Source organism: Telmatherina bonti (genome assembly GCF_933228915.1).
Source record: "Telmatherina bonti genome assembly, chromosome: 7".
NCBI lineage: Eukaryota > Metazoa > Chordata > Actinopteri > Atheriniformes > Telmatherinidae > Telmatherina > Telmatherina bonti.
The window spans coordinates 22,080,612-22,106,674 of record NC_136625.1 but is presented as its reverse complement, the minus strand read 5'-3'; the positions used below and the strand labels follow the sequence as shown (position 1 = coordinate 22,106,674).

General features: G+C 38.5%; 1 protein-coding gene across 1 annotated transcript in view; it reads right to left on the bottom strand.

Annotated features, from left to right (window-relative positions):
* LOC306758903 (A-type potassium channel modulatory protein DPP6-like) overlaps window positions 1-26,063 on the bottom strand; it is a gene marked incomplete at both ends in the record, with an annotated part of 82,260 nt that overhangs the window by 16,646 nt on the left and 39,551 nt on the right. The window contains 5 exons of the mRNA XM_079244329.1: window positions 402-454; window positions 538-612; window positions 723-817; window positions 4,984-5,082; window positions 7,125-7,239. Coding sequence (XP_079100455.1) covers window positions 402-454; window positions 538-612; window positions 723-817; window positions 4,984-5,082; window positions 7,125-7,239 — 437 coding nt within the window. The remainder of the gene's footprint in view (window positions 1-401; window positions 455-537; window positions 613-722; window positions 818-4,983; window positions 5,083-7,124; window positions 7,240-26,063) is intronic.

The following is a 26,063-nucleotide window of genomic DNA, read 5'->3' as shown; positions in this document are numbered from 1 at the left end:
AGTAGGTTCACCACCTGAACAATGCATGTTTTCTCTTTGAGTACAAAGCTACATTCATAGATGTAAGATGTCATGTTTTTTTATTTTTATTTTTGACTTGTAGTGATGTTGTAGCCTTCATCAATCACCAGCATCCTTTTTTTTTTTAAACGATAGACTATAAATACAGAGCAGTGGTGAAATAAGCAGGCACTGAAGGACTAAAAACAGCTCATGCAGGATGCAGCACACCACACTAAACTGAACTGAAAGGTGATCCCACAAGGAAGAAGCGAGAGCAGGGAAATGTGACTGACATCACTGAATAGAAAAACGTAAGGTCAGGGAGAGGGCATACAGTCCAGCCGAGGGTCTTTGAGAGGAAGGAGACAGACAGAAAACACAATGGAGGTGGCTCTTACTGTGTCACCAGGCTGTAAATGATGTACTTGGCCAAGTAGGAGTGTTGGTAGATCTGTGGAAGAAAAAGCATCAGTCACACAGGGACAAAGTCTGAAAATATAGATGTTGCAGGAGATAGCAAACAGATATTCTTACCGGCTTTACATCGAAGGCAAATAGTACATGTTGCATGTCTGGGGACACTTGATATTTGGCAGCTCTCGTTCTGTCCTGGATAATAACAAACACAAAACAGAAAAAAATAAATGAATAAATAAACAGACAAACAAAACATTTAACCCAAGAACAGTAGCAGGACTCGTGAGGCAAACTGGACTCACAAACAGCTGGCTGGGCACGATAACCTTGCGCTCCTTCGAGTCAACATTAAGCATGATAACGTCCCCGTCCCTCGATCGAAACAGCAGTTCATTGTCTGTGAATGATGAAAGAGAAGCAACCATCAGTGTTAAAAGGTATGATCCAATATGCAGTATTTCTTCCTTTCTCTCTTTCTTCAATAAGATGGACTAAAATAAAACTGGATTTGAGAGCACAATAAAATAAAAGAACAGCATTATCACCAACATTACTCAAATCATGATTAAACTTGCTACTTCAGTGTAAAGTAAGCCTAAACATATTTCAGACTGTCTTTAATTTACAAACTCAAAAAGTTTATCTAAAGTCTTCACTGATTATGAAATGACCTTCCTGAAACTGACACCTAAAAACACTACATGTGAGGTAAAAATTTTATTACGTTGTCCAAGGATTTCTATCTGCTTGCATCCTTTTATTTTTTCACATATAGACTCACTTTAAGGACTTTGGGAAATTAAAGCTTTCATTAACCCACCAAACTCCAATTTAATCTAAGATTTCTTTATATCTTTCAATATTTAACTGCGGATAAATGACTGATGATGCTGCAGTACTGTGTACACTGTAGTGCAATAATCTGTTCCTGTACACTAAGTTTTGCTTTGTTAGTTGATCTCTCAAGTCTCTATTAAGTTAGTTTATTACTCCACAACTGTGTTCAGTTAATCTTCACTCCTTTGGTTTACAAATTCTTTCATTATGTGGGCACCCGCGTGGTCTAAAGTCTTACAATCATACTCATGCCTTGTAGCTTTCCCGTTTCTGCTGATGATTTCTACAAGATCTTCAGTGCTCATGGTTTCTGCTGCCCCACTGACTGTCCCCTTTTATCTAAAATGAAGCGTTGTTTGAGTTGTTTTTATGTGTCTCACTGCCATTCTGTTAAACCCTCCTCTTAAAACAAGTTAAACCTGAATGCAACGAGTCTACATCTGATGTACTTTATTATTCCCTATTGATTATTTTAGTCAATAGTAAGCAAAAAAAAAAAGCGGCTACACTCTTTCACTAACAACATGCATTAAAAATCTTTTTTTTCTTTAGGTTGTTTTAACTCCAAGTGGCAAAGAATTACCAGAAGAAGAAAGACACAAGAGGGCACCATAGCACTGAACTAATGATAAATGTGTTGTCTTAAAGGTAGTTAGGAAACGTCAAAAGAAAGCGTATTAGTCATCTTTGGAAAACAAACACTGCCATCATTTGTAATCAAGACATGTTTATACTAAAAATTGGACAGATAAGAACTGCTGACATGGCGTTTGGTTTATTTGTGAAAAATTGATGTTTAGGTGGTGGTGGGGGGGGCGATGCTTAAAGTGACATTCAGACAAGAAGACTGTTGCATCTAATACAGCTTAAAAATAAGGCAAGGCAAATGTGTAGATTTGGACATAAAAATACTCAAAACAGCTTTGAATAAAAACTACTCATAGACTTTGGTCAAAACCACTCAGAGCTTTATAGACCAGTAACAAAGTTTTAAAGTCTATCCTCTGACGGACAGGTAGCCAGTGGAAAGACATCAGAACTGGACTGGTGTGGTCCACTTTCTTGGCTTTAGTGAGGACTCGAGCAGCAGAGTTCTGAATCAGCTGCAGGTGTCTAACAGATTTTTTAGGAAGACCCGTAAAAACACTCACAGTAATCAGATGAAAGCATGGACTAGTTTTTCCAGGTCCTGTTGTGACATCAGATTTTTTATCCTTGATATATTCTTAAGGTGATAATAAGCTGATTTTGTCATTCCTTTGATGTGTTTTTCAGAATTTAAATCTGAGTTCATCTCTATACCCAGATTTCTGGCCTGGTTGGTCGTTTTTCAGGTGTACAGAGTGAAGCTCTGTGATGACCTGTAGTACTTTCTCTTTGGCTCCACAGAGTGGCCTAACTGAGGGGAATAACTTATGGCCTTCATAATGTTTGGCAACAAACTTAATGAGACAACAATATGAACTGCATGGCGAAGGCTGTGAAGCATAGTGGGAAGGTGGGAGTTTTCCAGCATAAAAAATCTCCCAATACACCACAGCATCAAGTTATTGGAGAAAGACAGTACAACAAAAGAAATAAAGTGGGGAATATATAAGCGTTGTATATTCTGTCATGGCAATGGAAAGAATAAATGTCAGACAGATGCCAGCTATTCTATCTGTGAAAGATCAATGGGAAGGTTGAATCATTCATCTTTGGATCTGAGTCTGTGTGAGAAACTCAAAGGTGAGTCCAAAGACTATGAGGCAAGATGTGATCAAAGCGCAACATGGATCAATTACACATTGCTGTGAATGAAGCCCACAAAATATTGATGAGAACTGCTTAAGTGTGTGGTTGTCCCGTTGGGTTTCTTATCAGAAGGTCATTAGCTCTGAATAGAAGTTGATTGCAAAGCATTAACTTAACTGACAAGTACAATGTCACGCAATAGACTGCTGGAGTTTCATCAGGTGTTAAAGGCTTTTTTTTTGTCTCAGAACTGTAAATGAAGGGCACAGATGCATGAAAATGCAACTAATTATATATTGTTGAGCTGATAATTTAAGTAATTAGAGGAGCAATCTGCCAACAAAACATGACAAACGTAAGCTTGTAACAGCTCTGTGCACTACATGCCTGATGACGGCTGCAGTCAGATCAACACAGTTTTATCTAATTTAATAACTTTTTTTACATTATTTAACACTTTGCTCAAGTATTCTTTATATATAATTTTCACAGATTTCTAATGTTTACTGTTGACATGATTAAAAACTAAAATCCAGATTTTTTTAAAATAAAAGAGCAAGAAATTGTAAAGGCTTCTTTTCATTCTGATCAAGGAAGGTGTAGGCATATTTTTTATTTAAACAGTTTATTTTTATTTGTTTTGACAGCTCTGTCATAAACCTTTTTTTCCAGAAGCTTTTACTTGCTCAGATCTTCTAAAGAATCTCCAACTCTGTACATTCAGAGACCTTAACTAACCTTTCCTGTCGTCAAATCTACCCAAGATCTTAACAAGTCCTTTTAAATCAGCTTTCATTCACTGATCCCAACGCTATTTTATTTCTTAAAACTCCTTTTTTCTGTCTTTCCTTTCTTACTTCCTTTTTTTTTTTAGTCTGCTACATTGATATAGATGCAGAGGAGTATTGAGTGGAAATTGAGAGCGACATGAAGCTAATGAAACTAAGTCTGAATTGTACACTTTGTATCCCATCAAGGTCAAGAATCTGTACACGGATGCATGCTCTACCAGCGAAGCCACAGAATCACCTCCATCTTTTAGCTTTTATATAAGAAAAATTGAATTTCATTAAAAAAAAAAAATCTGATTCAAAAGGAGAAATTTTATCACAAAATAATCATTGTTTTTAATTCTTTCAGCCTGGAACCATGTGAAGATGTTTTCCTTCTGAACACCAGGGGGTGCCAAGATCCCCAATCCAACATGTGGGAGCTCAGGTGGCATCTCCCGTCTCCCTTCACTTCAAAGGTTAGAAAGGCCACAGTAGAATCCCCGTATTAAACATCTGTTCAGTTTAGATTGTCTTATTGTAAATATGGTACACAATAGCTGAAAGGCTGTTTTTGTTTGCCATGGAGAGAAAAACCACTGTTCTTATGACCTTATGTGTATTTATATTACAATGTGTTGCATCTGGTTGCTATTGAAAGGAACACTTTTGCAGTTCTGTAACAAGATCTATTATTTCTGCTTTATCTTAATAATGTAAACCACAGGTGGCTGCAAAAAGAAGCTTTTCCCATAGCTTCTCAGGCTTTGTTTGTTCAGTGATTTGATGTAAATTGCAAACAAAGTGAATATCTATCCCATCTGTGTGGTTTCACACACAAAGCTGCCTCAGATCTCATTTGACATTTGCAACTTGTAGGTGAAAAATACACAAAAGTATACTGTAAACACCCTTACGCACTTGCCACATTTGGCTACCTAATTTCAGTTACTCATCCAGGTTGATTGGCTAATGTCTTCAAGGCTACCTGCTAATGCTTTCTAAAGAAATATTCAGATATTTTATTCATGTGTTATTCAGTTGCTTCTTTTTTTAACCATCTTTTTCGTAGTGCTAGTGGGCTGGACACTTCTATGATATGCATATGGAGTCTTCTGAATCGTGAACAAAAATGTCAAACTGTCATATCTGCACTCCAGATATGTCTTGTGTTTTGACAAAGGATTAATATTTAAAATGTCAAAGCAAACTGGTCACTCACTGCTGAGCCATTTAGCATCTGGGTCATGGATGTGGAGGTCTGGACCAAAGACATCTTCTATAGTTACTTTCTTCTTAAGGGCAAGGCTGTCATCTTCTCCTGTCAAGTGAAAAACCAAGTTAAATAAACATGCATACATTAAGTATGACATACAGAAACCTGTGTATATATTTAGAAATATCCTGGTGACTTTTGAGATAAACTCATTAGCATTTCAGGCAAACTTAGTCATTTTAAAGCAAACCCTTGGAAAGCAAGTCGCTTGTAGATTTTTTTTTTTTTTTTTACCATCTCACCATATCCCACTGCTCTTCTTATCTCCAGAGATACTGATGTAAATCCAACATTTATTCCTTGAAATGGGCTGAGTAAATTAGAACAAAGTACTAACAGGTTAGGAGCCCCTGATGTTGCTCCATTAGACTAAGAGCATCGGTTTGCATCTGCCTGCTGATTTTCAGCAGAAGGCTGGCGGCTTCTTCTTTACCCAGAACTCATAACAAGAAGGGAAGCTGGCAGCTGAGCTGCAGGTGGAGCGGATGACTGAGAGTTTGGATGTAAGGATAAAAACATGACAAATGACTGAAGCCTTGTTTTTCTGCTACAGATCTACCGTGGAAACAGTAAGTTGTCACAAAGGTGGCAATGTGCAATCGCCAATCTGACTGATCTTTGGCAGGAATCCTGTTGTATAAATGTAAATACTCTCTTATACATAGTGGAGAGTTTATCATCTTTAAGAATCAGAACATTTCTGTTGTCTGGCAAGACACAGCAGTGAGGCAAATTGTATCTGTGATGCTGTGCTGATTTGACAAATGGATGAAGCTATTACTGCATAATAATTTCCATTAAACAGACCTGAATGGCATCACACATTAAAAGGCCCATTAAGCAGTGAGGCGATGACCTCGCCTCTGTGTAAAACTGGCAAGCAATCGCTATCCAAAGACACAGCGTTATCTGTAAAAGCATACTCTGCTGAAAAAAGGTTATCAGATTAAAATCGCTGCCTTGCTGCCACAAAGCAGGATGCTGCAGAGTTCTAAAAAAGATGTTTGTAATGCTGAGCCTAAAGCCAATGTATGTGTGTAGGACATATGTGCACTGAAACAGGTGTGTGCAAATGTTCTTGCCTCTTGTCACCATGGTTACATCTCTGTTGCCAATGTCTCATAGATATAACAGATTCCAGTGACATTTGGTGGAGCATCACTTCATGGCTAAAATTAAATAAATAAACAGTGAAAAGTGCAATGTCTTTCCTTTTATAAAAACAAAGAGTAATGAATATCAAATCCAATCATTTGATTTAATTCACAACCAGGCAGGAATATGACTCAATTGGGCTGTTCTGTTATCAAATCATCATTACCTTCCTAATTTATTCATTTACCTTAATTGTTTGATTATGTTCATTTGCATTATGTAAATTAACATTGTGTTATCAGGGAATTTTACAGAGGGGGGGGGGGGGGGGGGGCGGTTCAAATTTACATTTTATATCTGGTTTACTGAGGAAGTGCAGAGGTTTGAACAAAGCTGCATATAGATGGTATATATTGTATCACTCATTTCTGCTAACAGGGACATAGATTCAGGATGCACAGCAATTTAATATTCATTGAATAACCACATTTATATTTTATGGTAAGAAATGGTTCATTTATGAGCTTTAGTGCATAACTATATTCTGAGTTATAGTTATTTCAAGTGTTCTGTTAAAGTGAATTTTAATCCATTTTTTGAGGTGAAAGACTGCAGGTAAAAACTTTTTTTTATCTAGTTTTTTTTTGCCGTTCTACATTCATAATGCCCCCTGTTGTCGACTATTCTAAAGAAATGCTTTAAAATATAGGTTTTTGTTTCGACTTACATTTCATCTTTGAATACAAATGAGTATATTTAATACACAACGCTGCAAGTACATATTCTAACATGAAGTTAGTAACTAATCAGCTGGGGAAGTGTGTTGCTGTTATGAGGGGTTGAAACTTTGATCCAATTCACTCGCTTCAGGTGGTGTGAGGAGTGAAGTTAGACTTGGAGAGCAAATAAAAGCATGCATTTTCTAAGACATTGGGTTAGTAAATTGAAGCAGGCAACAATATTAAGTGATAAAATGTTTGTGTGATACATACGAGGAGTCAGCAGGATAACAGAAGTGACAATCAGGGAGCAGATGATCAGGATGACCAGCAGAGCAATGGCTATTCCCCTCCAGTTCCTCTGAGGCGGCGCACTGCCTACCAGGTCCTGAAAAACAACCAAAATATGACAACGCTGAAGACACAAACCGAGGGAAATATATTTTTTTAAGCAGCTATAGCTCAAAAAAAAATTTTTTTTGAAAATTATTTCTTTCTTTTAGGCCGATCTGCCCAACAGATGGTGTGGATCGATGACCTTGGATGAAGAGCGGTTTTTTTTTTTTTTTTTCATTCATTCAATTCAACTCATTGCACCTGACGCAAGCATTTTGTATTGTCACAGTCGGTGGTAGAGATTGGCCAAAGGACAGCTCATTCTCCAATGCCATCATCTCAGTAATGTTTCTGCAGAAAAAGCTGCACCATCGAGCTGCTCCCTGCTGCCTGCATACGAAGAGTCCCCGTAGTTTTGCCTGATAGCCGGCGTGGAGCTACAGCTCCAGAGCAGACACAACGGGCAGAATAATGAGCTGCTCTTCTCACACAGCCAAGCAGATGGTAGATGGCTAATCAGCACAGTTTGACATGAATCTTCTGCAAAAATCCACAGGAAATACAAAATATTTTAAAAGCATATGTGCAGAAAGGCAGCAGTGAAACGGCCTCAGAAGCATGGCCGGTACCCTGATGCACGTATTTTTGACTATTTCGATCTGCTAACAATTTCAGTGCTGTTACTGTGTGATTCACTTGCACAAACACAGACCATCATCCACTTTTAGACATGCTGTGCCCACTAAAAAGCAGAAGAAGCTTACAGTTTTCTGGGCAACTGTAGATAAAGGTTAACCTTTTGAAATCAGAGCTGTCGTTCACTCCTTCTTGTTTCAGGCTTGTGGCATCTTTTTACTTTCAGCATTTAAACTGCTCAGAAATGTCATCATCTGCCCCTTCGTATCTTCTATAGGAGAGGGTCCTAAACTTTTTCTTCTGATGAATGAACTCCAATTCTCCCTCAGTGCTTCACGTCACATAATGAAACACTATTTGATGTTTAAGTTGCACCACAGTCTTGTCCCTGTGCAGCATTTGCTTGTTTTTCTCATCAGTTACCCACTCAGTCATACTGTGTAGCCTTTAACATCAATTAACGAAATATGAGTTAAGATTTATTTTTTTTATTTAAGTTTTTTGATAATATGAATGTAGATGGTTTTCAGAAGTTAATAGAAGTGGGCTGCATGGTGGAGTAGTGGTTAGCACTGTGGCCTCACAGCAAGAAGATCGCTTGTTTGATGTCCAAATACATGCATGTTTGATTAATTGTGAGTAAAGTAAGTAAGTTTTATCTATAAAGCACATTTAAGCACAGTACACACTGACCAAAGTACTTTACAGAGTTAAAAATACCATAAGAGAAAGAAAGAAAACAACAGGCAAACACAACAATTAAATGGAAAAACATCCTCAAATGAATCCCTCTGACAGACATGTAATTACTGTGTGGAGAAGGCCAGGGAGTAAAGGTGAGTTTTTATCCGAGACTTAAGAGCTGAAATGGAGAGGGCGCATCTGATATCAGTTGGTAATTGGTTCACAGACACGGGAAAGCCACAGCAAAAGTTCTGTCCTCTCTCCTTTTTAACCTTGTCCATGGAACATAGAAATTCTCCAATTAAAGGTTAACCCTTAATTGGTTACTTTGAACTGTCCCTAGGAATGAGTGTGAATGGTTGTTTGTCTCTCTGTGCTGGCCCTGTGATGGAGTGGCGACCTGGGTGTACCCTGTCTCTCGCCCGAAGAGTGCTGGGATAGGCGCCAGCTTCCCCGTGACCCTTAATTGGACTAAGCAGTTTGGAAAATGAATGAAGTTAATAGAAGTCTCTTTGTTTAAATAAGAAAAAAACTGACTATACTGAGAAGCTGGTGAACTTTGGGAAATGGCTGAGAAAATACTCGTTTGACTCATTTGAATCAGCTGCAAGGTAGCCTGGACATGCTAGTTACCAGCCCTGACTCATAAATGACCAGCTGAGCCTGGAACTCCATATTTAGCATTCTGTCTCTGCAGGCTGTGCACACCTGACTTTCTATTTATTCTACCTCATTTTCCTGGCACATCCACTCAGCTGGCACATTTTGGTCTCTCCACAGATGCTCTGTCTTGGTTTTGGTTGGGTAACTTGGCCAAAGATTTGTCCAAAATCCAGCCCACAGTGTGGCTGTGCTTAGTCAATTATAATAAAAGGTTCTCTTCAAGGATTATTTTTTTTATATTTGGTCACATTCATCCTACATCAAGTACTCTCTCTCCTTCCCTGCCACTGACTTCATTTTCTTTTGAGGTCAGGTTGCAACTCAAGTATAATTTAAGCAAGGTGGGGGCACCGAGTTTTTCCACATTATAGTAGCCTTTCCTGAAAACTGCACTTGGACTGGTTTCCACATTGTGTGTGATGAATCCTGTCCACTCCTACCTCTTTATATCTTTATACCTCTTTAAACACATTCCAAGTACCATATCTGCCATTCCAGACAGATATTTCAAACTTTCAGCTGAAGAAACAAATAGGGAAAAAACACTGTCTGCCCGTGGGGGTGGGGGTGGGGTGATGTTACACACAAAGCGCATAGGGAAATGATACACACAAATTCCCACACAAAGTCAGAAAATCAGTTGCTCAAGATGAAAAATGAAGCACTCGAGTGGTGTCAGGATGTAGATTAATCATCTGATCTTCAATTAGCCTTCATGTAGTGAGGCTCAACATAAAGAAAGCAAAAATCACTGCAAGCATTTCAGGAATAGTACTCATTATCTGATTTTCAAGGTTTAAGAAGCAAAAGTTCCCTTCATTTGAAACACGTTTATTATAATGCTTATTTTGCATTTCCATATTTACAATTACTTTAGTACTCACTCTAAGGATGCAATAGAATAAAAAAAAAACCCCAACATTTTATACATAGTAACCTATCCTAGAATAAAACTACAATTCTTTCAACTCTAAGGATAAACACCTCCTGTTGGGGATCTTTGTATTTTAATTGCTTTTATGATTTAATAAACAGCCTCCAGAGGGTTAAAAGGTTAAGTCTAGAAGTCAGGGTTTCTCCCACAAGCCATGTATTTAAAGGTCACTAACTATGTGCACAAACAGACCACAAACTTGCAGATTAATCTTGATGTTCACAGTTAGTGAGGAACCGTAGAGGTTCAAGCTATCCATGTAAGTCCAGCTGTTGATAACCATGTCACCAATTAGACCTGTTCTATGCCAGCCTGTCGGGGTGAAAGTGTTTAGAGAGCAACTCAGTGAACCGTCCACGAGTTAATGAGGGCTCTGCGCACGTGAAAGTGAAACGGAGCTAAAACTGCTGAGGAGAGACGATGCTTTGTGTGTCTTAGAACCTCTGAACTGGCAAATTGCAAGTTGTTTTCCATTAGACGTCCGATAAAATGTTTGAAATGATTTTATGTGTGTGTGTTTTTGCTTTATTTATGCACCAACTGTCTCTGCGCAGTTTGTCTCATGGCAAAGCAAATCAATACTGAAGGCAGTGAGTACACATAGAAAAACAGCAGGTACATCAATAATCTGATTTATTGCTGCAGAGGAAGGGATTTTCACTATGAGCTACACAGACTTGTAAACCTGGATTCGTAAGATATTAATCTCCCTGTGTTATCAGATCTTGATAGGAAAGAGATGCTGATTTCAACAATCACTTCAGACCTCTGACCAAGCCTGAAATAAAATGTTCAGCTACTTTGACAGGCTTGCAGATAATGGCCTTGTTCCTGCATCTGATTACTTGTTCTCTGTATATCTGCATTGAAAATGACTCAGAGTTGAGGCAGGCGAAGTGATTTGAATGCAGTTCAGTGCAGCCTGTATCTAATGGAAAGGTAGAGATCTACAAATGTGGCATGTGGATCTGCTGACCGAGTAAATGTGCCCACACATTATGAATCAAACATATGTGCTTTATTTGTCCAGAAAAGCCAACTTTATGTCTTAAATACAGCTCCCACAGGCCCTGCAGGTTAAGTCAAGCAGAGGAAAAGCATGATTTAACAAGCACGAGTATCTCCCCTTCTGTGTTCAGCATTTCTGTAAACAAGCATCCGATCAGTGAGTTACAGGTCAAAGAGCTCTTTCGTAATTTTGATCAATAGACAATCAAGTACCGTTGGGCATAAGCCCTTTTTATTTTGTTTTTAGGTCTCAATATAACCACTCCAGTCGACCTGGTCTGTCAATATACCGAGATATGTAGCATCAACTTTTGGAAGATGTGCTTAATGCTTTATGTACTTCCTGTGGCAAGCTAATCAGTTCCACCGAGCCATCAGTGCAGCTGTCAGTGGTATTTAAAGCATCTTCTTTATGAGGAGTACTGGAAAAGCCAAGAAGGTTTTTTACAGAATAATAGTCCAAAAAGTTATGCAAAATATAGTACATTTCACTTTACGAAGCTCAAAATATGAAAATCAAGGCACCAGTCTGAACCCAAAGATGAGCAAACGCATTTATGCTTGCCTGTAATAAACGAGACAAGTAATCATCATATACAGTTTGGTAAACTGTTTGTGTAAATGTTCTGCAACAGCAATCATTGAAAAAATGCCATATCTTGTGAAATAGTTCTTACTTGTTTTAAAGCAGCATTACATAACTCCCTGACCTTCAAACTGTTTTTCTGACTTGATTTGATGACACACTGACATTCATTATGCACATCCCTGGAGCCATGATTGCCCTGCAGCTTCCCAAGGCAGAGAAACCACATTTCACCATTTTCTTCCAGCAACTGTCCACAGGTGTCAGCTGCATTTTGCGTTATGGCACCTGGTCAGAGTCCAGCAGCTGGATATCAACACGGGGGGCATTTTGAATGCACAACATGGCTGATCAGACAAAGAAATGCAAGAGGAGATTTCAGAAGAAGGCAAGGAAAAGAAAAAGAGAAAATAACAAAACCATGGAAGATACAAGCGTCAATATTAGCTTGACTTGCTCTGGCTGGAGACTGCTTAGAAAAGAGGCAGGATGCAAGATGGATGTCAAATTAGCCTCTGTTTGGGGTTACAAGTAATATGACAAACAAAATAACTTTGTGATATCCAGATAATCACTTATCAATAAATGTAGACCAATATAATGTTTTCAGGTCCCGATATTCATACTGCTGTCTATGTTGGTAGATGTGAGATAATTAGGACTGCCACCCTCCATAATTGCAGTGCCACATGTCGGTTCAAAACACACAGCGTGGCCATCAGACTTGTCTTTAATTATTTGTTTGAATGGTAAATGAATACGGTTTAACTGAACTGTAGTGCTTTTGTTTTATCTTGTATTATTAAAACTACTCTGTCTACCACACTGTACCTGAAATATGCAATCCAACGTTTGGACTTTGATTCCTAGAAAGTTCACCCGTTTGCTCTTTACTTTTTATGCCTGTGCCTTGTTATCATGTATAGTAGAAGTTTGTCTGTGACTTGCCAAAGGACCACAGATGTAAATTAGCAGCATAATAAGTCTTTGCATATTAACATTTTGTGTTATTTTACTTATGCTTATTTTACTTGTGCAAGATGTTACTTTTTAAACAAATAAGAAGAAAATGCAAATGAATATAGAAACAAGCAACAAAAGTTGGATATGGGGAATTTTTTTACCATTGTTTCCATCTTGCTTTTGTTTAACTCAAAGTTATAATGGCTTAATAACTAATAAAAATAACTGTTGCAGTTTTACAGAAGATTCTGTAAAACTGCAACAGTTATTTTTGGGTTCAGACTGTGTTCATTCTTGCTGAATAGAATATTTTAGTTTCTCAGCAGTCTGTAGTTGAGAGAGAGTTGGACTGCAGACATGTCAGCTAAGCACACACATTCTGTGTCCTATGACTGAATATTACTTTGTGTTGTGGAGAAGAGTGTCTGGTTTGTTCTGTCAAAACACCGACTGACCTCTTGGGAAAAGAGATCACTTTGATGGTATAGGTTTCTCAAAATTTTCAATAAATACATCTGCATTGATGGTACCTTCAACAAGTGTTAGTCATCCATGCCACTGACATGAATGCACCCCAGTGAAAGTAGCAAAATGCTGGCTTTAACTCCTGTCACTGATATCTGCCTGGATGGTCTTTTTAATCTCGTAAAAGGTGAAACATGGGCTGCAGTGACAACAAAAGACATGCCTGCAGTCTTTCTGTCCATCTGAGATGAGCTACTCCCCAGAGAGTTCAGCTGGGTCATTGCACAAAGATAACACATAGCCTCCTGCTTACATAATTAACTTCTAGATTTCTGGAAGCAGCAGTAAACCATGTTGAGTGGAAATAGTTTTCCAATGTACTCGTAAGTCGACATTCTTCAATAAATCGCATTACTGAATTTTGACATGTCTGAAATAATTAAATTAAATTAAATTAAATTAAATTAAATTAAATTAAATTAAATTAAATTAAATTAAATTAAATTAAATTTTCCTAATGCTGTGATACTTTGGGGTTTCAATGCTCTACATGATTTTTTACCTTAATCTTCATATTCAAATTTACCACGATGACCTTTTTTTACATTTCACATTGTGAATGTTTATATACTAAAGTTCTTTTAAATTTTGTAGTGAGAAACAATTGCTATTAACTCATCAAAGACAATCCTACAGAATTCAAAATAAACTGGTAAGTGCTTCTTTTATACCCAAGCCTGACACCCTCACTTCTCACCATTTAATCTGTTGATAGGAAATTTCAGACTCCAGTTATTTTTTATATAATCACAATTTTCTGTGTGTTGTTGGCATCAGACTCTAGATTGCAACCCAATTTAATTGTAACACAGACACTGAAAACAACTTTTTTCTGTAGTGTTTTGTGTTTGCTAAATAAGGCTTCAAATTACGTAAGAATTTGTTTTGTTTATGTAAATGAGGTCTATTTATATCAATTTCCTGAAAACTGTGATCACTCATATCAAAATATTCTTCAAGAAGCCTCAGTGGTTGCATCTTAGACTTTTATGAATGAATTCTCTCATTTAGTATTTCTCCTGTTAAAATGCTGAAGAGGAGTTTCTAAGACTAAGTCTGAAAAGTAGTGCTCTGTTTTTTTTTAAAAAGGGCAGTTTTCTCAGCAAATTATTAGTTATTAAGTGTCAAAGCTCTGATTGGTTTATCCATACAGATGCTTTATCTCTGTGTGAAATGTGGAAGGTTTCACCAACCTACTCAGCTGCTGAATGCAAAGCTCCAAACTAAAATTGAAATCAGGCAGATTAAGCATCAGAAATTGATCTGTTCTGTTCAAGATTACCTTACACAGACATAAAGAATCCAACTCTAAATGGATAATTCATTTAACTGATGATGAGCATGCTGAGTGACATATTGATATTTCCAGGGTGCTTCTAATGCAAAAGTGCTTCTATAAAATGAAGGGAAATCTTAACCTTTGGCAGCATCTCAACCTGTGAAACATTTCCGGCTGCCTGCATTAAGCTATTTCCTCCCGTTAGGCTGTGTGAGGAGTATGCATGCTTGGCTCACAGCTGATAATAATAAAAGCAGCATCAATAAATGAAAACTGCAACCATTTTCCCTCTCCTCTTCACAGACACTCCTAAATAAATCCTGTCCACTTCACTACTGTCAGCTCAAAAGGACATAACATCCCACAAGGGGAAGCAACATAATTTCTTTCGGTCTATTTGTTACAATTTCTATTTTGTTTTGAGACAAAGGGGCTATAAGAATAAAGCATCTTTTAAGGTCAAGCTTCCTTTACCCCTCCACTACTCACTCCGTCTAATCCTCTCTCCTTCCTACTTCCTTTTGTCTAACCATCTCTTTGTCTCTCTGCTGGCTGCTGAAGTGTGAAATGGATCTTTCCTGATCTCTGAGCACCTGGTTTCCAAGGGAACCAAGAGAGTTATTTGAGCCAGATTTGCAGTGAAGAGTAAGTATAAAGTACAGTAAGTACAAATATCATCACTGAGTGTGTGGGGACCATGACGGCTTAAGAAATGAACTCTCCAGAAAACACACTCAAGTAAGACACCAAAGAAGATGGACATCTAAAACAAAGGTAAACTTCCACGGTGCAAAGATACTGGACACTCGACACATGATACATCAGTCCACTGTAATCCAGTCACTGTCTGAGAACAGTCAAACACGAGAGTGAAGCAGTAGCCTGTGGACATGGCGTAAACCTTCTTCTGGAATGGCATCAATTAATCATGGGTATTCATGAGTGAGATTAAGAATTCATGCCAGCTGGCTTGTGGTCAGCCGGACATCATCCTGCCTGTCCAGTCCTTGTTCACTTTGGCAAATTTGAATTGCAGTTACTCTTAATTGAAGCCAAACAAAGAAAAACAAAATGTTGTTAAGTGATTGAGCTCAACTCTGATAGCCACACACAAAAAGACATTCATGAATCAAGACACCTTAAAGTCTCTGGCTAACATATGAACAAGTACGGTACACTTTACTGTACAATGAACAGGAATAAAACCATTTACCTCTTTTTGGTGTAAGAGCAAATATACAGGGAACAAGATTAGATATACAATTAAAAGGGATCGAGGACAATATGACTTTGTGTGTCTGAGATCTTATTGGTGTCCGTAGTGACTTCCAACTTAAAAACTCTAAAAAACACAACTCTAGGACACCTTATCAAAAACTATTGCACCATGCCAATTATTCATTTAACAACTAAACCAAACCTGAAAACCTTATGCCCATGTTTAAACGTTGTAATTTTAAATATTATTTGTCTTGTAAACTGTTTATCAGTCTCTTAAATCACTGGAGAAGATGTGTTGCCTCATTCTTTTCATTGTTGCCTTACTCATGCAGCCTTTTTCTGATTGTCATGAACTCAAACATTTACAAAAACTTGCTAACTGAAGCCTGTGGCGTGCACAGCTTGGAGGTTTTTTCTGTAGATTTTCTAAATGCTGCATGGTTTGACCTCAGGTAAAACCTGCTGGAACTTCTATAAAATCAAGAAACTATATATATATATACATACATACATACATACATACATACATACATACATATATATATATATATATATATATATATATATATATATATATATATATATATATAGGAGCAATTAACCTAACATGCATGTCTTTGGACAGTGGGGGGAGGCCAGAGTACCCAGAGAGAATCCACCCAGGGAAAACAAGCAAACTCCACATAAGAAAGGCCACCATTTAAGTGTTTCCCCCAGCAAAGGCTCAAACCAGCAATCTTCTTGCTGGGAGACCTCAGTGCTAACCACTGCACCACCGTGCAGCCGACGTAATAGCAGTTAAAAAAACTCTGCAAGTTCATCACTACAGCAGCATCGTTCATCTCATACATGCTGATTTTATGTCCTGTTGATGTGAACCATCACTACACTCAACTTTGTTCTCACAGCTGCTGAACTTTTGTATTTCTGTCCTGACTAAGTAAAACTTTTAACATTCTGTCAGGTTTTGGTGTGTGTGTTCAGGCCAGTTCAGGCTAAGAAGTAACACATTCAACAACATTTGAACAGATAGCAAATAACATACGGTGACTTGAAGACTGAGAACACACAGACCACAACCAGCTCACTTGGATCAGTTAATTCATTTCATACTTGGGCACTAATATTTCTTCTGGTTCGCTGGATGCAGGCCTTCATTGGGCAGAACCACTTTTGCTATCTGGGATCTCACTTAATTTTTTCCAATGATCTGATTGTAATTGAGTGTTCTGGCCAGGAAAAACAATGTGAGGAGGTAAGTGAGAAGAAGATGCACTGCAAGTACTCTTAGTTGATATTTTTATAGCATGTCAAAATAATGCTAAATGATTTATATTCCTAGCTTTTATACCATTATCTGAGCCCACCTGGAAATAAATTATTCAACAAGTGACAGTATGCTTTTTTTTTCCATTGGACAGGACACTTTGATTCTCTACTGAAGTTGTCTCTGAGTTGACAATCTTCAAATAAATATATATTGAGTGTAGCAGTTGTATTATTATTAACACACAGGTTACAATGATATTCTTAATACAATGATGTTCTTAAAAAAAATTCTTCAAAGAAAATCTTCTCTGGTCAGGATTAATAATTAAAGAAGAGTTCCAGCAAAAAAAGTAGAAGATGTGTTCACAGAAATCTGCAAAAATATTTATTCAGAAACAATGTTTTCATTTTTTCCATCAGTATAAATGCCTTCCAAAGTCTGGTGCTCATTCGTGCAGCAGGACTTTTTTCCAGCATTTAGCAGCAGGTGGTGATGGAGGAATCTGAGAAGATTGAATCCATCTTGTGAAGTGACAGTGAAATGAAGTGAGACACTGGCATCAAAAATATTCCCAAAGGAAATGACAAATTGTTTTCTTGAATGTTGTCTTTGTTGTCAGCAACAACAACACACACACACACACACAGCTGAGAAAGTCTGTCACCAAAGTTTCAATGGCTGAAACCACTTTGATGGAGAAACCAGTGGCTTACAGTGTGTTGCCTCGGCTCTGGCTGCTATCCGCTGAATTTGATTGTTTGTAAAAATCCTCAAAACAGATGGAGAGGAAATCCATCCTGATCTGCGTGAACTAAATTAATATATCAAGATGAAAAGCTGCTGGAAGAGAGCTGTAAAATTGATAAATGGGTTTCACAAACACAAAAACACACACATGGAGACAGCTCAAGGCATGGCCGTGAATGTCACATCTGCATTGGGCTTACGGCACATTGTTCTTTCCAGTGCAGTATAGTTGTAGAACCTACATATTTGATAGGGTTGTTGAGTGTACCCAGAAAAGTCTAATTTTGAAGATTATTTGGAATTAATCGAGAGAAAAATACTCACAGATGAGCTTTTGTTAAATTCACTCAAGCTTAAATTTCCAGATTGTTTTCTAGCTTTTCACGGTGTCTTAACATCATGTTTGTAATCATGAAGCTGGCAGCTTCTTTGTGCCAATGTTTGATTGACAGAACAAGCCAAAGTAACTCAATGCCAGTCTAAGACAGAAGATTACAGAATTCAACTATTCAAAAATTACTTTTGGAGCCATTTTTACACAACTTTTAATTCAGACTTCATCATTTGAAAGATTTGGAAGGCTCAGCCACTTTGCCCCAGTCTGACACAAAACTTACTGTTATTCTCTGCTTGGGAGGAAAATAGTTCAAATGGTCACAGCCTCAGAAAATAAACTCAAACTTGGCTGAAATGATCCACATGCGCAAAAGGACAAATCTTTTGGAGGAATATTTCATGACAAGAGTGCCCAAGTCCGGTCCTCGAGATCTGTTCCTCACAACTTTTAGATGCAAACCTTCTCCAACGCATCTGAATCAATTAACTGGCTTGTTCCCTGGCCTCTGCAGAGCTGCATGACATGCGTATGGGGGAATTCAGCCACTTTATTCAGGTATGTTGGAGAAGCATTCACTCTAAAAGTTTCAGGATAGCAGATCTTGAGAGCCAGACCTGGGCACCCCTGTTTTATGGTCAGGTGAAACATTGTTGACTTCTTTGCAAGCAATAATCTGTTTAAATTCACAAAACTGAGTTATTCAATCTGATGAGCCCTTTCTAACTGTTAGGCGTGCTGATGGTATCAGGATTTGGGAGTATTTTACTGTTAGTGTAACTGGAAGTTGAAACAAACTTAAGTGCTCCAAGAGAAAAATGGAGCACTTAAGGAAAACACATGAAAGATTGCTCTGGAAGAAAGTGAAGCAACATTTCGGAAAGAATTTCTGAAAGAAAATAAGTCAACTGGACTTCAGAGTCCAATTAAAGAGCCTTATCACGATTCAACTCGCTAAGGACCTAAAATATTAAATGTGTTATGGTGTAGGCCATGGGTCTCCAACTCCAGCCCCTGTGAGCTGCCATCCTGCAGGTTTTAGTGTTTCCCTGCTGTGACACACCTGACCCAGGTCAATGGCTCATTAACAGGCAGGCGCAGAAGATGACAACAACTTGTTGGAGAACTATTTCATTTTAATCAAGAGTATTGCACCAAGGAAACACTAAAACCAGCAGGGTGGTAGCTCACGAGGACGGGAGTTTGAGACCCCTGGTCTCAAACTGTCTGTTAACAAGACGAACCAAAACTTGTTCACCAAATTTCTAATTTTTCCCAATTAGAGGTGAACTTTGTGCCATCGTTATGTGGCACAATAAAGCTATTGTAGCAAACCGAGTATGACTGACATCCCAGTAAAAGATTAATTAAAGTCATCATTTGTATTTTTTCTTTCTTTTTTTTCCATTTGTGTGGGGTTTCATCTTTCTACGAACAGGACAAAGAGAAGATGAAAGAAAAAAGTGTTTCTCTGAGGATTTGATTCATAGCATGCCTCTGGACAAAACTGCCATGGTATCTTTTAATCATCAGAGAAGCACAGCACATAATAACGTGACTAAAGTAAAACTGCTGAAGAACAGATCAGTTAACAGCGTCCCTCACTGTTTCTCTGCCTTTGCTTTTTCATACAGAACATGTATTCTCATTCAACAGTTTTCTTTACCTTTTCTTTTTCTGCAGGTTACTTTTGATCTCCTCTGTCTGGACGGACACTTTAATATACAATGAAAATTTATGTTACCTTGACTAAGACAATACACCAACTGAAAAGCCCTGCATACAGCAATGTTGCAATGCTGTTAAACTAAATATCAGAGCAGCAACTCTTGGTCTTGTTGCAATTTTAGTTAACCTTCAAAGCCTCATAACCTGCAAAAATGTGAGGTTGTTTTCAGCATTGCTCAAAGTGCAGAGGGTGTGTTGTATAAAGAAATTATAAATGCACTCCCTGAGAATATAATGAATTTCCTTTTGAAAGCTAAAGTATTTTGAAAGCTGAATAATTTGATTAATACATTCTTCAGATTCAAACTGGATTCAGAAAGTTCGAAACATTACTTTATTGTATTAAGACCTGCATTATAGCCACTGTCAGCAGCAACGTTGTTGCAGTGAGCTGGAGTTCAAATTTCAGATGCATATCTTCCCTGTTCTGTACTTCCTTTCCTATATATCAGTTTCTTTGTCTCTATATCATTAGCACATGCACGGGAAGGCATCTGAAAGTGATATTATCAACCAGCCAGGCCAGTGAAGGCAGTCTGTTTTCAAAGCTCCTGCTCTAACAGAAAATCCTGTTGTTTGTACAAATCGTGTATCCTGAAAAAATGAATAAAAACTAAATAAAAAGCATCTGAGGTCAGTCAGACATGAAAATATATGATTACTTTTCAATGAAGGGGAAATGCTGATTGTGCAGAATAATAACTGTTACGCATATCTCACTTTCAGCAAGACTTCTGATTTCCCAGCAACCTTCAACAGAGATTGCACTCCCCTATTTTGATGTGAACACCTCTAAAGATCAGCTATGCTGCGGTTCACTCTGCAGGTCTACTTCTATAAATGAACAAACAGGATGCAAAAGTAAACACTTGACATTTAAAATATTCAACAGTGCTGGCAATGAGGCACCAGAAAGAGAAACATTTTGAAACAATAAAATTATACAATCATTAGAATTGTGCATAAAATCCGTGTTCGTGCTTTTCTCTACCAGTTATGATATTATAATAAAGAACACCCCTTCCCATTTCTGAACTTTCAGCCTCTGTAAATGCAAGGTAATAATCAACAGCTGTTGCACAATGAGATTCATAGTTACAATGTTCTCACCCCATTGAGTAGGTTTATTTTTGTGAAGCACCTTTCCACCTAAACTATGATATAAACACAAAAAGTATTAATGTGAACCCATTGGGTGTTTTCATACATGTTCTTCTCCCTTATACAGAAAGAACTGTTGCTTGTTTGTTTACTTCCATTTTCTAAATGTGGAAAACCAGATTTCTGGCCACAAACACAGGAGCTGTTTCTTTTTTCTTTTCTTTTTTCTCTTTTTCTTTGATAATTTATGAAAACACAAAACTGACACCTAGTCACTGAATGGAGGCTACACCTGTGGGTTGACGTTACAACAGAAGCTGAACAAGCGTCCAGAAGTTTACAAGTGGTGTATGCGTACGCCCCCGGACAGAACATTGTAAAAGTAAAAAATAAAGCAAACAAAATCTAAAACTAACACACACACACACATACACACACACACACACAAAAAAAACAGTTCGTGGTGAATCTTTCGGTTCCTCTTGATAACTGAGTCAACCCTCCTGCGTGCAATTAATGAGAAAACGAGCGCTGAACCGGTTAAAAGCGAAATTACAGGCAAACATTTGCGCACAGTTCACATGAAAACCCACCTGATCGTACTGCTGAGACACTTTGGTCGGCCCGTTCGCATCTTTTGTGGAAGTCATGACGGTGAATGAAGCAGGGAGGAAAAGGGGAAGACGTCCGCTGCCTGCAGGTGCAGAATAATGAAGCGGGGGTGGGCGCAGACCGAGGCGCGGAGAGGCAGGGGAGAGGGAGAGAGGCGCATAAAGTGTTCAAGGAGATCCAGTGATTTGCTAAAATAATGAAGAGACCGTGGGTGCAGGCGAGAGACGCGGCTGATGTGCTGAAAGCTGTGGAGAGCCGAGATGTGGGAGGTTCAGTGTACCTTTCTGGGTGTCATCACTGACAGGCTGCAAAACTCACGCGTGTGTGGGGAGCCCCCCCCCCCACTCCCCCCCGTTTTTGGTGAGAATTTTCTTTTGAATTTGCACCATTTTATTGCAAGTCGCCTTTATTTTGAGAGATTGCCCATTTGAGCCCACCTTTCATCCATTGGAGGGTTCGAAATCCTTTCAGCAGCAAAAACTAATTTCACACCACAATAATAGCGAGGTTTTGCCATCAGTATCTTTGGAAATGGGTTGCAGCAAAGCATTGCTTGCAGAAATATCGAGACCAAACAGAAAAGTAAAGGCAGAACGAAAAAGAAAAATATTTTCAAAGCCCCAGACTGGAGTTTTCTGCAGTGCCTGAACTGAAATGTTTTGTCATTTCCACATTTGCCTCACTTCTTGAAGGGTAGCCTAAAGTTTAGTCTCGCTACTTCAGAAAATATTTAGTTTTTTTTAGAGCCCCACTTCCCCACCACTCATCTCCCCTGATATGGAGACCTGTCAATTAGTATTAGATCACTGTGGGCACTCATTACTGGCAAGCCCATTACACAGGAAATGGAAAATGGAATCAATGCAAGATAAACAAATTACTTTCAGTTGCCAGTGTAGTTTTTTTTTGTTTGTTTTTTGCTTTTGTCATTTGGGATTTATAGTCTTAATAAAATATTTACTTTTATATACTTTATAATCTCAATAAAATCAGAGCACATCCATGATTTTCGAGCCACAGCACAGTGTTTCCATACCTATGGAAATCATTTTCACCAATATATTGTTAGTGTAGCAGTATTCTCTGCCAATAAAACAAAGGACTGCTGCTGGCCTGGTTTTCCAGAAGCAGTTTCCTTCCTCCCACATTAAGCAGAAATAGTTCCAGTTCAAAACATTGTTTTTACGGCAAGACTGTGTCACATGAGCTTGCAGACACACACACACACACACACACACACACACACACACACACACACACACACACACACACACACACGTACATATCTGGTTTGTATTGACTGTGGGAACTCTTCATTGACACAATACCTTCCTGAGCCCCTCACCCTAACCTTAATCACAATTTTATGCACAACCCTGCACCTAGTTACCCAATTCTAAATTTGACCTTAAAACCAAGTCTTAGCCAATTAAAAATAACTTTGCACCCATGGGGACAGAAATTCTGTTTACAAATTAGCGGGAAGTATAAGTTGGTGTGGAGTCAAATTTTTTTCCCTAACAGGCAGGAAAAATAACTACACACACCTGCTCACATAAAGTGCTCTCTCTCTCTAGAAAGTGCTCCTTTAGAAGTGTTGCTCAGTCTCTGCAGCACTGCTGGCCTTTTGAACCATTCCTCTGTTGGAGGGAAAGAACTGAACAATCGCAGATAAGAAAGAAAGAAAGTCCATGACAAGAGTCCCTGGCACAGAGGTGGGTACGTTTGGTATCAGTATGAAGGAAACGTTACCTCAGTGCATATGCAAAGCAGTACCCTTGCAGGGAACTGACTGCCTTTGTAGAGGAGATGGTGCCTCCTTTCTGTTGCATATTTTGAAATGAACTGGTTTAAACAATGCAAACTCAAATATATTGTGAAATAGCAAAAGTATTTATAATAAAGGTAAAATTATTGGAGCTGCGTGTCTATTTCAGTTGGCACTATGGTCCTGTCTGCAGTGGTAGACCCCTGCCTCTGTGGATTTGCTACTGCTCTGTTCCAGTTGTGCAACAATTGTTAACTCTGTGCTGTTCTTCCTTTTTAAATTACTCAGAGGATTCCTCAATATCAACTACTCTCTCAATCCGATGCGTGTGCCATGGAGGAGTGTTGCTTCCCTTAATACCTCTTCCTCTACGTCCTCATCTGTGTTCTCCTTTCTGAGGCACTTGCTCAGCAGTTCATATCAGGAGGAGGTCTTCTTTATGGATGCTTCTTGTGACATCCAGGGGAGTGACATTAACCAACCTTACCTCTCACTATTATCATGGCTTGCAGTGACTCAGATTGCTAAACTGTGCATAACTTACACAAAGATAATGGGGAACATAAAAGAATCACCTGCACAGGTCATGACTCATTCTAACCTAACTGGTGTCACTAAGGATTACAATGACATCAAAGAGGAAACAGTAAACAAAAGAATGAACTGTAGAGTTTTAAAATGCTGCAGATGAAACATATTTTGGTGACTCAAAACCTATCAGGCCATACACTGTACCAAACACAACATTTGATGCACAGCACCACACAAGGCCTGAGGGAGCTCCGCAATCTCTCACTGCCAAGACTCATTTCAGCACCATGGCTGTGGACAGCTCCACTAACACACACTCACGCTGAAATTCTCTTTAAACCTGAATGTTTGATAGTTACTGTCCTCTCTTTGTCATTCATTCAAAATGTTTTCCACTGTTGCTAAGTAAAAGGCTAAACTCAGAGAAGCAGTCAGAGCTCAGTCTTGGCAATTAGTTGGAGAAAAGTAGAACAATGATTTTAAGGCAGTTGGATGCTAATAGGAGACCACCTGAGAGGTAGTGCTAAGCAAAATGCACACATCTGGAGTCAAACTCAGATAAACAGGAGTATGAAAAGGGTTTTGGTTTTTTTTTTTTTTTTTAAAAAAGGGATTTTCATGTCACAGTAGATATAGGTGCCTAGCAACACTTATTTCCCCATGAAATAATCAGGGTTAGTTGTTTTAGCAACCACAGTATGGCTGCTCACCCAATAAAGCACATCTAACCCTGCACAGATCAAACACACGAATGAACATGAATACATGTTTACTGACATTATTAGTAGTAGTATTTTTTCAAGGGAACCAACATTTATTCCTTTATGTAACTGTCAATGAAGTCTTCACCTGCACACTAGCTCCCCCCAGTGATTACTTGTCGGACATCTTCATTCTCATTTAAAAGAAATCAATTAAAGAAAAGACATATTTCATAGAGAACCTTTTTTTCTTGATTGATAGAGAGAAATGAAAGATTAAACTTAGTATATAAATAAATGCACATAAAGTCCACTGAGATGTGGAAATGATGATGGAGGGAGATTCTGATCCCCAGGTTTGCCTGTCGGCATGGTTATCAGTCTGAAGATGAAGACAATAAGGCAACCACACACACCAAACAAAAGCTGGGTAAGTTTTGTTAGGAAAACTGATCATTATCAGCTGCCCTCTCCCCAGAGGCCAAACAGCAGCGCAGAAGAACTGAAGGTGACTTTTAAAACCAACAATGCCAGACAGAAAACCATTATCCTCCTTGTTTACGGTAATGCATCCCTGCGGTCTTTTTTTTTTTTTCAGCATTAAAAATTGCTGCTATAGTGATGAGGGGGAAACACAAACACTGCCAGCAATTATCCAAACTAATGCAAGCGAATCACCTTTCTTTGCAAATCATTCTCACACCAGAATGTGTGTTTTTCCAAAGCACAACATGTTGCAGTCTCAACACAAAGCTTCAATAAATCCTCTGCTTATTTTTTTAAATGAATAGGTTTTTTTTTTTTTTAAATACTGAGGTGTCATAAAACCTGAACATTTTGTTTTTTTACCATCTTGTTACGTGATGATGTCAACTTCTCACTACATCTAACACAAAGTCAACTTTATGATGTGAACACTTGTTGCTCCACATTACACAGTTTTGGCAATTTTGACTCAAAATATTAAAAGGAGATAAAAGGAAAGGGCAGGTGTCTTGCATATATCACCAACTCATATTCAAGACATTTGAGTTAACATCCATTCTCCACAATTTATTCTCCAAATTCTCAATCGTGAGTTCAGGAGCAAAGCACACATTGTAATGAGTTACCCTGAGGATCCGTAATTCAGCCACACACAGGGAGTTCTGGACAAATGACCAGTTTATTGGTGAAGGAGTATGAACAGAAGATCAGTCCGGGGGAATCGTCTGCAGAAGAAACCAGGCAACAGCTGGGAGGTAAACAGGATGGCAAAATACTCATCCAGGCAAAGACAAGGCTCAGAGATCCAAAGACAGGCAGGGTCGGTAACCAGAAGATCCAAAAGGTAGCGGTGTCCGTCGAGGGCAAGGCAAGGAGGGTAATCCAGGGGCATGAAGCAGAGGGTCGGCAACTGAGGAACAATCCGTAGACCGCTGGAACAAAACTAGACATAGGTCTGATTATTATCTGGCAGAAAAGGAGGGATTGGAGGGAGCTTAAGTAGGCAGTGAGAGAAAAGGAAACCAGGTGAACTGAATGAGGTAGCAGAGGCAATTAGGAAGCCAGCAGGTGGATCGAGTAATCAATGATGAGCGCCAGG